General features: G+C 47.7%; 1 protein-coding gene across 2 annotated transcripts in view; it reads right to left on the minus strand.

Moving 5' to 3' along the window:
• Nucleotides 1–12,678, minus strand: part of Cadm3 (cell adhesion molecule 3) — a 32,595-nt gene extending 19,917 nt beyond the window's left edge. For both annotated transcript variants that reach the window (NM_001047103.2, NM_001412817.1), the window contains exon 1: nucleotides 12,443–12,678. In NM_001047103.2, coding sequence (NP_001040568.1) covers nucleotides 12,443–12,524 — 82 coding nt within the window. In that variant the 5' untranslated portion in view covers nucleotides 12,525–12,678. The remainder of the gene's footprint in view (nucleotides 1–12,442) is intronic.
• Between the last annotated feature and the right edge of the window lie 466 nt (nucleotides 12,679–13,144).

The following is a 13,144-nucleotide window of genomic DNA, read 5'->3' on the forward strand; positions in this document are numbered from 1 at the left end:
TGAGTAGAAGTTGGCTATGATGGCGATGGTGATGGTGGTGGTGATGGTGATGATGATGATGTTGATGGTAATGATGAGGTCGATTCTGAGGATGCTGACGGCTATGGTGATTAATGATGGTGATGGTGACGGTGGTGATGGGGATGGGGATGATGTTGATGGTAATGAAGGTGATGGTGGTGATGCTGCTGCTGCTGCTGCTGCTGCTGCTGCTGTTGCTGCTGATGACTCAGCATTTCTCCAACTCCAGAGTTAAAAATAATGCTCAGCCCAGCCTACTTGTTATTCCTCACGACTACCATGACAGGTGGGTGGAGAAGTGTTATCTCCAAGCGAAAAACATACTGGGGGCTGTGGCCTAGAATACTGAATCTCTTTTAGAATGGAGTATCCGTCCTTAGGAGTCTCACTGCTGGACTCCCAGGCCTGACAGGCTCACCCAGCTTCCGCTCCTTAGTGAACTGTTGTGCACATGTGGGTCACAGGCAATGGAGAATGGCCACGGCGAAATTAGAATTGGAATTTGGCCCCTGGAGGTTTTCTTATTCACAGAGCCACTTTTTTTTTCTTCTTTAAGAGTAAATGTTTGAATGTGCATTTGGAGGAAACTGGACCATTTCCATCCGAATCCTGATTTAGAAGATAACTCCAAGATTTGGAAGAGTCACTTTGACTTCAGAGCAAAAACACTTAGATCACAAAGGACTCTCTTTACACTCAACTTCCTACAGCTGGTCTTTGGCAGCCACGAATGTGCCGCTTTTACCCAAATCCTCCCTGTTGACATCCTTTGACAGCTACCGACGTATTCTCTCTCGTCTTACTCTGCATTCCTGTCTCACTTCCCATTTTTTTTCTTAGATCCCTCTTTGCTAATGCCGGAGACCTTTAAGGAACAGTCAGTCAGAGGGAGGCTGGGCCTTACGAGGAGAGTTAATTCTGATTCTGGGCCCCTCTGTATTTTCTGGTGTGTTTCCTTCTTTTCCCCTTGGGATGGTGGGCTGTACCACAGTGAGATCATGCAGTCCTCACTGACATCCTCCTTTCTGTCACTCAGGAGCACTTCAGAACCCAGGAGCTCAGTCATGCCTTGCCTGTTACGTAGTCTTCCTGTTCCCCTGCCACTCTGTCAGTGGGTTGCTGAGGGGAGGTTTTCCTCCTTCTTGTTCCTCCCTATATTATTTCTGTCGCTGTCTAGTTTTCCTCTCCTGGAGCCTTGTTTGTCCAGAAGCCTCTTGGGCCCAAAGTCATTACTCTCTCCTGGCTTGATTTTACTCTCCGAAGAGGAACATAAGATGTAAGTGGAAACAGATGGGGGAAGGGTTGATTTCCACTCCTCCCCCAAGGAACTCCTATTATGGCAATTAACCCTTTAGTTTAGTACAAGGCCCAGGCCAGAGGCTCAAGAGTTGAGGAGCATACCATTTTCACCCGCTTAACAGTGCCTGAGAGTCAGGGTAGGAAAGACTAAGTCTGGGTTCCAACAGGTTTTATGATGCATTTCACAGACGTCTTTTGGGTCCTTCCTCGGGAGGTTGAAAACAAAAGGTTTTCCAGGCAAGGCGAGGAAGAGCACTTTCAGTCTAGTTGGCTACTCCTCTAGGGTAGTGTGAGGAGGGAATTAAGAGGAAGACCTTATCTTGATGTAATACTCTTTCTCATTAAATTAGAAGGAAATAAAAATCCAGTCATTCAAAAACATTTTTCACATGCAGATGTTAGGGGAGAACTGTGAAGATTTACCTTGTCATGAAGGTGTGTGTGTGTGTGTGTGTGTGTGTGTGTGTGTGTTTCTTAAGCCCTACAGTCAGATTCCATATTCTATCAGTATTTTCTACTGACCCCTAATGGCCAGAGATGGTTACTTGTAAGATCACTCACTATTAGGATGAGAAGAACACTTGTTTTGACTCTGGCACCAAAGTGCAATAAGTGCCCCAAATAGTTTCTCCACCACAACTCTCACAAGTATAGACTTTCAGAACTGATACGGTCCTAAGGAGCAGCCAGTGCGATACTGTGGTGTATGTGTGTCTGTGAGCGTGCCTATGTGCAAACTACTGAACCACAGGACAAATGCAGCTGCCTCTTGCAACTATGAGGAACTGAAACCCTAAGAAGGGTAAGGATGAGAACACGTCCCACGGGCAGTCAGGCGGAACCATGGTTATAACTCCAGTCTTTTCTTCTTATCACCATACCAAAGAGTCTTGTGGACGAGCTAACTCAGGGAGTCAGTTGCCTCTGAGTGTGATTTTTCTATCTGGTGATAGCTATGCTCCTTCTAATCCCACACATGGGAAGGACCTCAGACCTCAAGGGAAGTGATTTTATTATCAGACAGGTTGAAGAACTTGGGGTGAGATGAAGAAAAGATCTCTGAAGCTGTGTCAGATGGCACAATGTCACAAATGCCAGGTCTTACCTACAGACTTCAGTTTCCTCAGAAGAGGAATTTGAAGGGCAGAGGCCATTGCCATGTCTCTAGGAGCTAAAAGCAGTGGCCATGAGAATAACTGTGTGACGTTTGTGTGTGTGTGTGTGTGTGTGTGTGTGTGTGTGTGTGTGTGTGAATGCTCTTATGTATGAATTTTAATGTGCTCCTGACTCTACCTGATGGAGCGTGCATTGTTCACAGTCATGGGAACAGGCACTTGAGTGTGAAGTGGAAGAGAAAGGGGTTAGACTAGATGGGAGGAGAAAAAATGCAGAGGAGCGTGTCCTATTCTTGAGCTAGAAGGAAAAAAAATCTGGAGGCAGAAGTGGGCTTTCGGTAGGCTGGGGGGGATGCTCACAGACTTAGTTAAGATTCTGAGGAGCAGAGAGACTGGGAAGTGGGTGGCAGAGAAGGAGGTGGGGACAGCTGTTGCTTTGATTTGCTACTGAGTCAGTGTTCTTGGTGCATTAGCGCTGAGAGGGAGCCCTGGGCTGGCCCCCAACCAAAACAAGCCCCTCTGCAGCCAATATTGAGTTGTAACAAGGACACATGCAGTTGGGAGACAAAGAGGAGGGGCATCTGATCCTAAACAGCTCCTTGTTCAACTTAGCCCCGTCACAAGCATCTAGCATTCTGCACCAGCAGCCTGTGAGGGAGAGAGAAGGCAGAGCAGTGACGCACAGCACTAACAACTTCTGGAGAACAGACACTGTGTAGGTATAGGACGGTACCTGGGATGGTGACAGCCTTTTGCAGGGACCGTCTCCCCATGCCTTCCCACAGTGATCACATTCTTCAGAAATCATGGAAGGTTTGATATGGGCTGTGTATTCTGGTACAATAGCTAAAGGGCTGGTTTTGTGTGAAGTTTTGGGTGCCCCCTTAAACTGAGCAGGAAAGTATTATATCTTTACCATAAATTTGTTATTTTCACACACACACACACACACACACACACACACACACACACACACACACACACACGGGGAGGGAGAGAGAGAGAGAGAGAGAGAGAGAGAGAGAGAGAGAGAGAGAGAGAGAGATGCACAAACACACATGCATATGATAAACGGGGAAAATATGCAACCCCCATATTTTAGGAAACCATCTTGGAAAAGAAACATAACAGAATTGAAGATGGAATTCATTTAGTGCATTGAAAGCTTATGGGAAGATAGGAAATTGAGATTGAACTGGAAAGCTCAGAAAATCAGGGGGAGACATAAAAAAAAAGATTACAGGAGGGCAAGAGATCTCAAGTAGAACTTCCAGCATGTTTTTCCCATCCTGCCATAACTACTTGGTGCCTGGGTATCTGACCTGTCTTCGTGCATATGCAAATTCCCTTCTTACAAAGCTCCATCCCATACATGGCTGTTTGGGTGGTATTTTAGATCTTTCAGAGTGATGGCTTGGTGTGGTTATGATAACAATGCTTTAGAAAAGTTTAATTTCTTACGAGGCATGCAGGGAAGGCATTTATCTCTGTGGCTCTAACATTCCTGACTTGTTTTTACTGTTTCCCTTCACTGGATGATCAGAGGTAGGGTGTGAATGACAGGTTCAGGTTAGGAGAGTTACATGAAGAAAAATGTGTTCCGCTCTACACACCCACCCACACTACTCTAGTTCCCCTGACTCCCCTAAGCCTAACTGAGATTTATTCTCTCTCTCTCTCTCTCTCTCTCTCTCTCTCTCTCTCTCTCTCTCTCTCTCTCTCTCTCTCTCCCCTTCATTCTTATCACTTAAAAAAGAGAAGATCTGTATTTTTAAGAATGCTGCATTGTACATGCCAGCCTTACTTCATGCTTTTCTGGGAGTTTAACTCTTCTATGAGACAGACACATTCTTCCAAGTCTACAAATCTCACAGTCTCCAAAATGATAAATAATGTTGTTTTGACAGATAGGTCCCTCTTCTCCTCTTTTTAAACCTCCATTGAATGTCTCAGCTTTGGTGTGGTTATGTCTCCTTCTTCCTCCCTAAGAGGTTTGCATTCTCCAACCTGGCCATCCTTTTTCTCTCCTTCCGCATGTGTCCTTCAGGGCACCGTGATTCTCATTATTCATACGCCTGCTTTTGTTTTTTGTTTCCTGACACAGACACACAGCTTTTATTATGACCCAGATACAGAGCCCGTTTCACATGCTCATATTAATCAGAACCCCTTACTTCCAGAAAACCATATGGCTTAACCTCAGAGCTTCCCCCCAAAGCAGAATTTAGTCTCTTTTCTTCTGCTCAAACTCCCCAGGAAAGGGCCAGAATCCTCTCCTCCCCAGGGCTAAGGCCCAGTCCATCTGTCACTGACATTGGACTCCAGGGCTTGGAAACCAGAAAAGACTTGGCATTAACAGCAGTTGAGGATAAATGAAAACATGGAAGGCTCAGGGGCTTAGTGATGGTGTGTTTTATATTTGTGTGAGAGTATAGGTTGCAAGTTAGAGGGGGAACATAGCCTACGTCCTTGGGAAGATTTCGTTATTGGGAACTGTAAGAGCTAGCAAGCACCATGGGCCCACTGTAATTTTGCATTTGCAGAACCGTAAATGCTCAGGAGCAGATGGCGAGACTGGCCCTTCATTTTATACTGGAAGAACTTGGCCTCCGGCTCTCTAAAGGCTGGACGTGATGGTGCGCTCCATCTTACCTATGCACTCGTTAGAGTTTTTCTGGGTTTCTAAAGGGTCTCAAGTATTTAAGCTAGAAGCTCCGTAAACAAACTCACATCTAGGAGTTTTTTTTTAAACCTTGGTGAGGCTTAGACTAGAAAGCAAAGGGCCAAGGCACAGAAGATAAAGTAAATGAATAGACACAGAGACAGGGTCCTGTCTATTCTCAGTATCACCTCATATTTAAAGAACGAACGCTCCATCCCACTTTGCTAATGTCTAAGACGGTCAGGAAAGCAAAGAAGAGATGGGTTGCAGCCTCCTTATAGATGAATAGCCAGGACCCAGACTTCCATCCCGTTTTCTTTTCCCCAGGGCAAGGTGATACCCCTGACCTTCTTGACCCTGAACTAGAAGTAAATGAGCTGAAGGTGCTTATAATTAGCAATCAATATATAATTAGTACAAGTCTAGCTGGGGAAGGGAAAAACAAGTCTTTAACAAATGCAGTCTTTCGGTTCTTAAAAAATATAGCTTTGTTATGCTCCTGGACACCTTCCCAGATGCGAGATTTCACACCCAGGGATGAAGGACATATTGAACAAAGTTAGAAACTCCGCATTCGAATCCTTCTTGAAATAGGTCCTGCTCTTCACTGGAGCAGGGGGCTCGGGGAAATGAGTGGATGCTAGATGCTCCAGCTGTTGCTGTAACCCCAATCCTATCTTCCAGAAGGCTTGCTCATAGAGATAAATCACTTCCATTACCTGCCCTTGACAGGTAATGAAGCTTCCTCCTGCTTCAAGTGAGGAAATGAAGGAGGCACCCTGAAAATTCATTCTGATATTGTGCTTCCCCAGCTGGACTCCTCTCTAGGTCATTCGTACATAGAAACATACTCTCATGTAGAAATGGACATGGGACATTTTACATTTGGGGAAAGGGGAGCTCGTCCTGATCTGAGGTGATGACGACACACTGGCTGGGTAGCACTTGATGCCATCAGAGAACTGGCTGATGTGCACTGGAGTCCACCTGAAAGATACATCTCCTGAGATTTGGCTACAGACATTAACCTAGGATGGAAAATTTATGTTTAAGGCCATTTTCTTCATAAAAGTGGAAGGATCCTAATATTTATCTTTTATTCCTCTTATATGGTGGGGCCCTCTGTTACCTAGTTTTAAAACACTTTATTACATATCATGTTTGCATTGCTGGTATAGAGGGCAGATGGAAAACAAGCATTACAGCAGGACCGATAGATCTGGCATAAGATTCAGGGTGCTATTAGGGTGCTTATGACCGAGAAAGACTCATTCTACCCTCCACATCATACGGAGCAATGCCATCTTAATCTAAACTACAACATATACAGGTCTGGTTTAAACTATGATTCCAGCTACCGTAAAACATGCAGCTATTTTTAGGCTATCTAAGGACACTCTAGACCCCTGAATATCGATAACCTGAGAATTACTTTTCTGTCTCCGTTCTACAGTTGATTGGTCATGAGGACTCACAATGTCCCTGTATCAGGGTTTGGTCTTCCTTTTAAAAGATCACGTTCACATTTGTTTCGGACAGGGTGGGAGGTGCGTGTGTGTTGGGGGCCGGGGGCCGGGGGGTTCAGTCAATTCTGAGGACTGCCCAGTGAGAGCAGAGATTATAAAGCAAAAGGTAGAGCAGGACCATGGAGAGCAACAAGAAGTGCCTGGAGTGTCACCAGGAGGAGCCAGCACCATGGAGAGCTCAAAGCACAGGTATTTTATTTGAAAGAGGACTTGGAACCTGTCATCACAAGGTAGCAAGCTCTGGTGCCCACAGAACTGAACACCGGACTTTCGTTAGGATCATTATCCTACACCATTTTTTTTAAAAAAAGGACTTCGTTTGAGTCTGTTGTATACGCCCAAAATATTTCGAGGACCATCACCAGATTTCATTTGTGATCATTAAATTATCTAAGCGTTAGTGATGTTGGAAGTGATTTTAATTTGCTATATGTTATTAAAATTATACTTAGGATTATTATCCAATAAAGGAAATAATATACAGCCCCTCTGATCCCCCTGCCCTCCTGGAAACACTAGGATACAAGTAAGCCAAAACCTTATAACCATCAGATAGATTGGATTATTATCCAATAAAGGAAATAATATACAGCCCCTCTGATCCCCCCTGCCCTCCTGGAAACACTAGGATACAAGTAAGCCAAAACCTTATAACCATCAGATAGATTGGATGGCATACCCAGATGACACCAATTTTCTATAAGTAGTTAACATTTGATGATGCAAGGAGAGGTAATATGGGACCAGGAACTTTCAAAAACAGTAGTGTTGCTGGGGCTTAAAACCCTCTATATTTTACAGGGGACATTTAGTCACTGGCTTTTACGATTAAGGGAATTTGGGTAAATTAATAAGTAAGTCTTTAATACTTGCTGGTTTGATGATGAATATATAGCTTTAATGAGCCACTATGTGTGGGGAAAGAAACTCACCAGATTTATGTGTTCCATTCCTGAGAGGTTGGTCTTTTAGGACCAGAATGGATGGACTGCCTTGTTACACACAACTGCTGGATTGGGGTTTTACTTGCAAAGCTGTAAGAGCTCTAGCATCGGCTACATCTGACCTTATAAAGAGCCATCACTATTTCTGATCTTGGCAGCAGAGGTGGGTCTTTAACCTAGAGACATATTCTTCTCCATTTTATAATGATATATAGTGTTTATCCTTAATTTGATTGTGTTTTTAGAGAGACCTGAATCTTTTCTTAGTGGCTTGCCAGTACCTTCCCCCCCCTCTCTCCCCCTCCCTCCCTCCCTCCCTCCTCCTCCTCCCTCCCCCTCCATCCCACTCCCTCTCTTTCTATCTACCTTTCCTTTTTCCTCTCACCTTTCTCCCTACCTTTCTCTCTCTTCTATCTTTTCCCCTTCCACCTTCTTCTGTCTCTCTGTCTTGCAAGCATTTCTGTGGGGATTTTGATTCTCATAGCCTATGGGTAGGCCTCTAGGACATGACCCCATACAGGAAGCAAAATGTCCCAGTATCTTGGCTTGTAGCCAATAGTTAAACAGGAACCACTAGCCTCTGACATTAAAAGAAAAGAAGATCTTGGACTGGCGTAGAGATTAGTGGTAGAAAGCTTATCTATCATTTAAGAGTCTACAGGCTAAATCACGAGAACTACAGAGAAATGAAATAAAAATATAATTACTCTACTCTTCTAATATTCTGGATTATTCATTCAGCAAGAAGCCGACTGCTTCAAGGAGAATCAGGAATCTAGACTGCCATCCTTAGATGACGTTCTCTTACGGAGGCTCAGATGACAGAAAAGGGACTGTGGAGCCAGTAGGCAGCTCTGCTGGAGTAGGAAACAGCAAAGAATGTGGCTAGGCACAGCCCCAAGGGTTTTCTTTCTCTGACAACTGTGAAGATTTTTTCCCCCAGCACATGAAAAAAGCAGCTTTAAACACCATTCTACATATTAGATACGGAAAGTATAGTGAGCGAGAGCAAAAAATGCCTAAGTCCAATCTAAGGATTCACAGAGCAGCGGCATCATGTCCCGTCTGCTATTTCAAAATGACCAGAACACCAAAAAGAAGCAAGCCATCTGTGGAATTTTATGGCTGCAGAACTATGAGTCACCCTCTTCAAGTGGATGCTGAACATCTCCAACATGTCACTTCTGAAATCAGACTAGGTATTCCTTCTCTCCTCAGTTGGAAGAGGGCAGAGAGAAAGTCTAAGTGCAGTCTACTGACCCTCAGTGGAGGGCAGAGAACTTTAGACTATAGCAAACCCCGGGTGTAGCTTACAGAATATAGAGAAGCCAGCCATGGGGCAAAGACAAGTCTTCATTTCATCAATTTTCCTGAATGAATGAGATACCAGGGTCCTAGGGAAAAAATATGAAAATCAACAGTGCCACCTAGGCCTAGGCAGAACTTAGGAGAAAACTTGGCCATAATTTTTGAGGCCATTTCATACCCTACAATAGACAGTCTGGATATTCATTAAATTAACTAGACTTTGCCATTCCAGTGTCTCTTTTGTGACCTCGACCTCCATGTGTCAGATGATGTGCAAATCTTAAGGGAGAGTATGTTCTTCCCAAGAGTGGTCACTGGAGCTAAGAGAACAGAGATAAAAGCAGCCAGAACCCTTAGGGCAATAACAAGGAAAAGAAACTCAATGGAGTAGATCTGCCAAGCAGATCCGTGGGCAGCACTACAGAGAATGCTGGGCTTCTCCAGCACATTGGGCATGATCTCCACACTGGGCACCTGGCCAGGGGGCTGCAGAATGCATGGAAGGTCATTGGGAAGGAAAAGATATGCATGTGTAGGGTAGTTAAAATACAAGGCTAAGTTGCTATAACCTGGGTAAAGCAAAGCAAGGTTGTCCTTCTGCTCGGTTAAATCACTGTACTGAAAATAGCTTGGGAATGAGGAACCCTAAGAAGGCTGGCCACAATGTTGCATGTCAAGCCGCTCACCAGAGACATGACCACAGGGCGCATTAAGTTCACAGGCCTTGTGTTTCTCAAACCAGAGCTGCCAACTTCTGCTAATACTAGTGGAGAAAGACCAGAAGGGAGGGCAGGTGGCGAATTCCTAAGCATGTGGCCACAGCGCTGATGGCCAGGTTCAGATAGAACTAGCTGGCCCTGTCTTATCCCAGCTTCTCAATCCCTGCTCTTCTTCATGAGCTTCAAATATTTATGCTGTGCCCTAGGGAGATTTACACCTCTGAGGTACATGAAGTTTGTTCTTCTTCTCAATGGAGTGGGCCTCCCAATCATAGCACCCCTCGCTATCTAAGCATCGGCTTGCTGGGTCACTTTGTCCTTAAGTCTTCACACCACATCTCTCCTAGATTGGGCCAAACATTGCAGGGTGAGTTATGTATTAACTAGCACCCTGCTCAGGAGCCCCAGGTGAACTCAGGGCTATGAGATGCACCTGACTGATGCTAATCAGAATGGCCTACCAGGCTGCCAGCCATGAGAATATTTATTTTCCACCATGAGAGCTCACCTTCCTTAGCTCGGAAATCAAGGTACAAAGTCAACTTAATAGTGGACATCTGATGGTTGTATCTAAAACATCGGTGCACCCAGGACTTTTGTTGTACTCTCCACCACGGATGTTTGGGAAGCTTGGTCGGATTTTTTTTTTTTTTTTTTTTTTGGAAAGAGGTATCCTAACTTACATTCCCTCTTCCTGACCCATTCTTTTCAATTCTTCATGCTAAGTTTACTGCTTTCTGCTCTTTCCTATAAGCTGCTCTAATTGTTCTTCTAAGCTGAGATAAAATGTTCTTTCTTTGAAGCTCAAATAGGGGCTGGGCTCCCAAGTTGAAGAACAAGAAAGACTCATGTATTGGACATACAAAGATGTGGTCACTGAACAGGTTTATTCTAGGCTCTGTCTGCTTAGAGTTAAAGATCCTGCAGCTTTCTGACATCTTTTTTCTCTTTTCGGGTCTGAGTTTGGCACTCCCATTGCCAATAGATTGTAGTTTGGGCACTTGCTTTCTTTGGTTCAGCTATGAGTATGGGGTAGCCAGGGGCTGCACTGAAAGTCAGGGCCTTATAGGAGTGTCATTACTGAGGCACAAGCACTCAGTATCCAGCCTGAGCCCACTGCCCACCCAGGTCTGCTCATCTCCCCTGTGAGTAGGGTCATCAGTTCAGTCCTCTGGGGACGGGGATTCCATGTACAAGAGAAAGGACTGCCATCTCTGTGGTGATAGTAGGAACTCCCCTTGGGGAGTGTGGGGAGTAGAGAGTGGAAAGAGTCAGCCAACCAACTGTAGAGAGGGGATCCCCAGGGTCCCCATGTCAAGGGGAGCTTCTTTACCAGGATGGAGACAGGGTAAGGGGAAGAGGTCAGGCAAGGTGGAGCTATTAGTCCTCCAGCACCCTGGCTCTCAGCCGGCTTTCCTCAGATGAAATTCTCTACATCATCCTCCTCAGTTCCAACCCCTCCTCTCTCCACCCCGCCCCGCCCTGTGCCCATCCCTGCTGGCCACTGGGTCCATCGCCCAGGAACCGCCTCCCCTTTCTCCTCCCCTGCGGTCCTTTCTGTTTTGTTCCCCCCACTTCCCCATTGGCATCTGGCCGGGCATAGCCACCACCCTCCCTTCCTCTCCCTCTTCCCCTAGCTCCGCACAGGTCTTGTTCCCTTTCCCCTCCCCCACCCAGCCCACCTCTGACAGGCCGCGGGAGTGAGGAGGATGCATTCCTTTAGTCCCTCCACTGCTGGTCCTCCCTCCTCCGGGAACCTGAGGCTCTGAGCTGGGGCGCCCTTCTTCCTATCTCTACACAGTTCTTCAAGCCACCCCACTAACCACCAGCAGCCTCTAAGAAGGCTGAGGTGCCCCCACAGCGCTGACCTACATAGTCTGGCCTGGGGCGGGAGGGGCTCTTCCCCAAGTCCCCTCTCCCCTGGCCCCTCCTCCTTTCTTCATTCCCCGATTCCCTACCTTCACCTCTTTACCTTTACAAGCCCAAGAAGGGTTGAGTTTCAGACTAGGGCAAAGAGGCTAGACTGCTACCCCACCTTAAATTTGGAGAAATTAATGTTTAGCCCAGGAAAGCTTTGGTTTTCCCATAGATCCTTCTTCCCAAATATCTTGCTCTCTCCGTTTGCTGCCCCGCACCCAAGTATAGGTTTCCTCTCCCAGATTTTACCACCACTAGGACTAAAGCCAAACTGGGGCCCCCTCCGCCCTGTGTTGTTGTTTTGCTTCAAGGAGAAGCCCCCTCTCCTTTGCCCACGCCCCCCTCGACAGCCTCACCCAGGCCCCCTTCCCTGCCCACTCAGAGCTCCGCGGCGGGTGGGGGACGCGCGGGGGAGCAGAAATGTTTGCACACAGCAGTTTTGGGGATCGTTCTGGCCACCCAACCCCTACAGACATACATACACAAACACCCAACACACGCCCTGACTGAAACAGCGACAAATCTCACTCCGCCTCCAACACACACTGACACAGACATACACACAGACTCTGACACAGAAACGCAGCACCAGACACCAACATAGACGCGCACACCCAGACACACACGGACATCAACACATCCAGACCCCGGTTGCTCAAAATAGACAGCAATCCCTGAGATCCAGGTCCCTGCTGCACACGCAGACATACACAGTCGGCCGTGTACACAGGAGGGTGCACACGCCGGCACACCCCACGGTCCTCAGAGACAGCGATGCTCAGAGACAGACACAAGGGTATTCCGAGAGGCTGGCGACTTGAACCCTCGCCTCCAAACAAAGCCAACAGGCTCCCTGCGCCCGACTCCCAATCCGAACCCCCACCTCGGGGCACTGACCACCTCCCCTGGCGCCGCCCCCTCCCTCACTCACCGTCCTGGGAAAGATTGGCCCCGCCGGGCGCCCAGGAGCAGGCGAGGAGCAGGAGCAGGGGCAGGGCGGAAGGGGCCCCCATCGCGCTTCCTGGCCACCTCCCTGGCTGGGCGCTGGCGAGCCTGGATCTCCGGGGACTGGGGCCGGGGGCTCTGGGTAGCCGGCGTCGCTGTCCAAAGGGGCGCCCCCGGAGCGGCTTCCAAGCCCGGGGCCGAGGCGGGTACCGGGAGGGAGCCGGCGCTGCTGCAGTCGCCGGGATTAAATAGGGCGCTCGGAGCAAACCATTCGGTTGGAGGTGGAGGGGGGGTGAAGGGGGGCTGGGCTGGTGGCGGGGGGGCCTGGATGCCGCATTCCCTACTCCCCCCCGCCTCCCACACCCCCTCCGCGCTTTTGTGGTGCCTTCCATCTTCTCCCCCGGGAGCTCCTCCAGCATCACTCGGGTGTGGAGCAAAGGGAGGGAGCTGACTCAGAAGTGGGACCCCATGTGCACCCCTCTTAAGCTTGGGGTGGAGAGAGGGGAGGTGGACAGGGCGGTGGGCCAGCTGGCGAGAGAGTCCACTGCAGGCCTGGGCAAGGGCGTGCCCACTAGCCTGAAGTCCTCCGGCCCCGCCTTCTCCTTAGGCAACTGGGATCCCCAAAGCTAGGACACCCCTATCAGCTGTGTGACCAAGGATACCTCCCCAGGGTACCTAATTACTCGAG

This window comes from Rattus norvegicus, chromosome 13 (genome assembly GCF_036323735.1).
Source record: "Rattus norvegicus strain BN/NHsdMcwi chromosome 13, GRCr8, whole genome shotgun sequence".
NCBI lineage: Eukaryota > Metazoa > Chordata > Mammalia > Rodentia > Muridae > Rattus > Rattus norvegicus.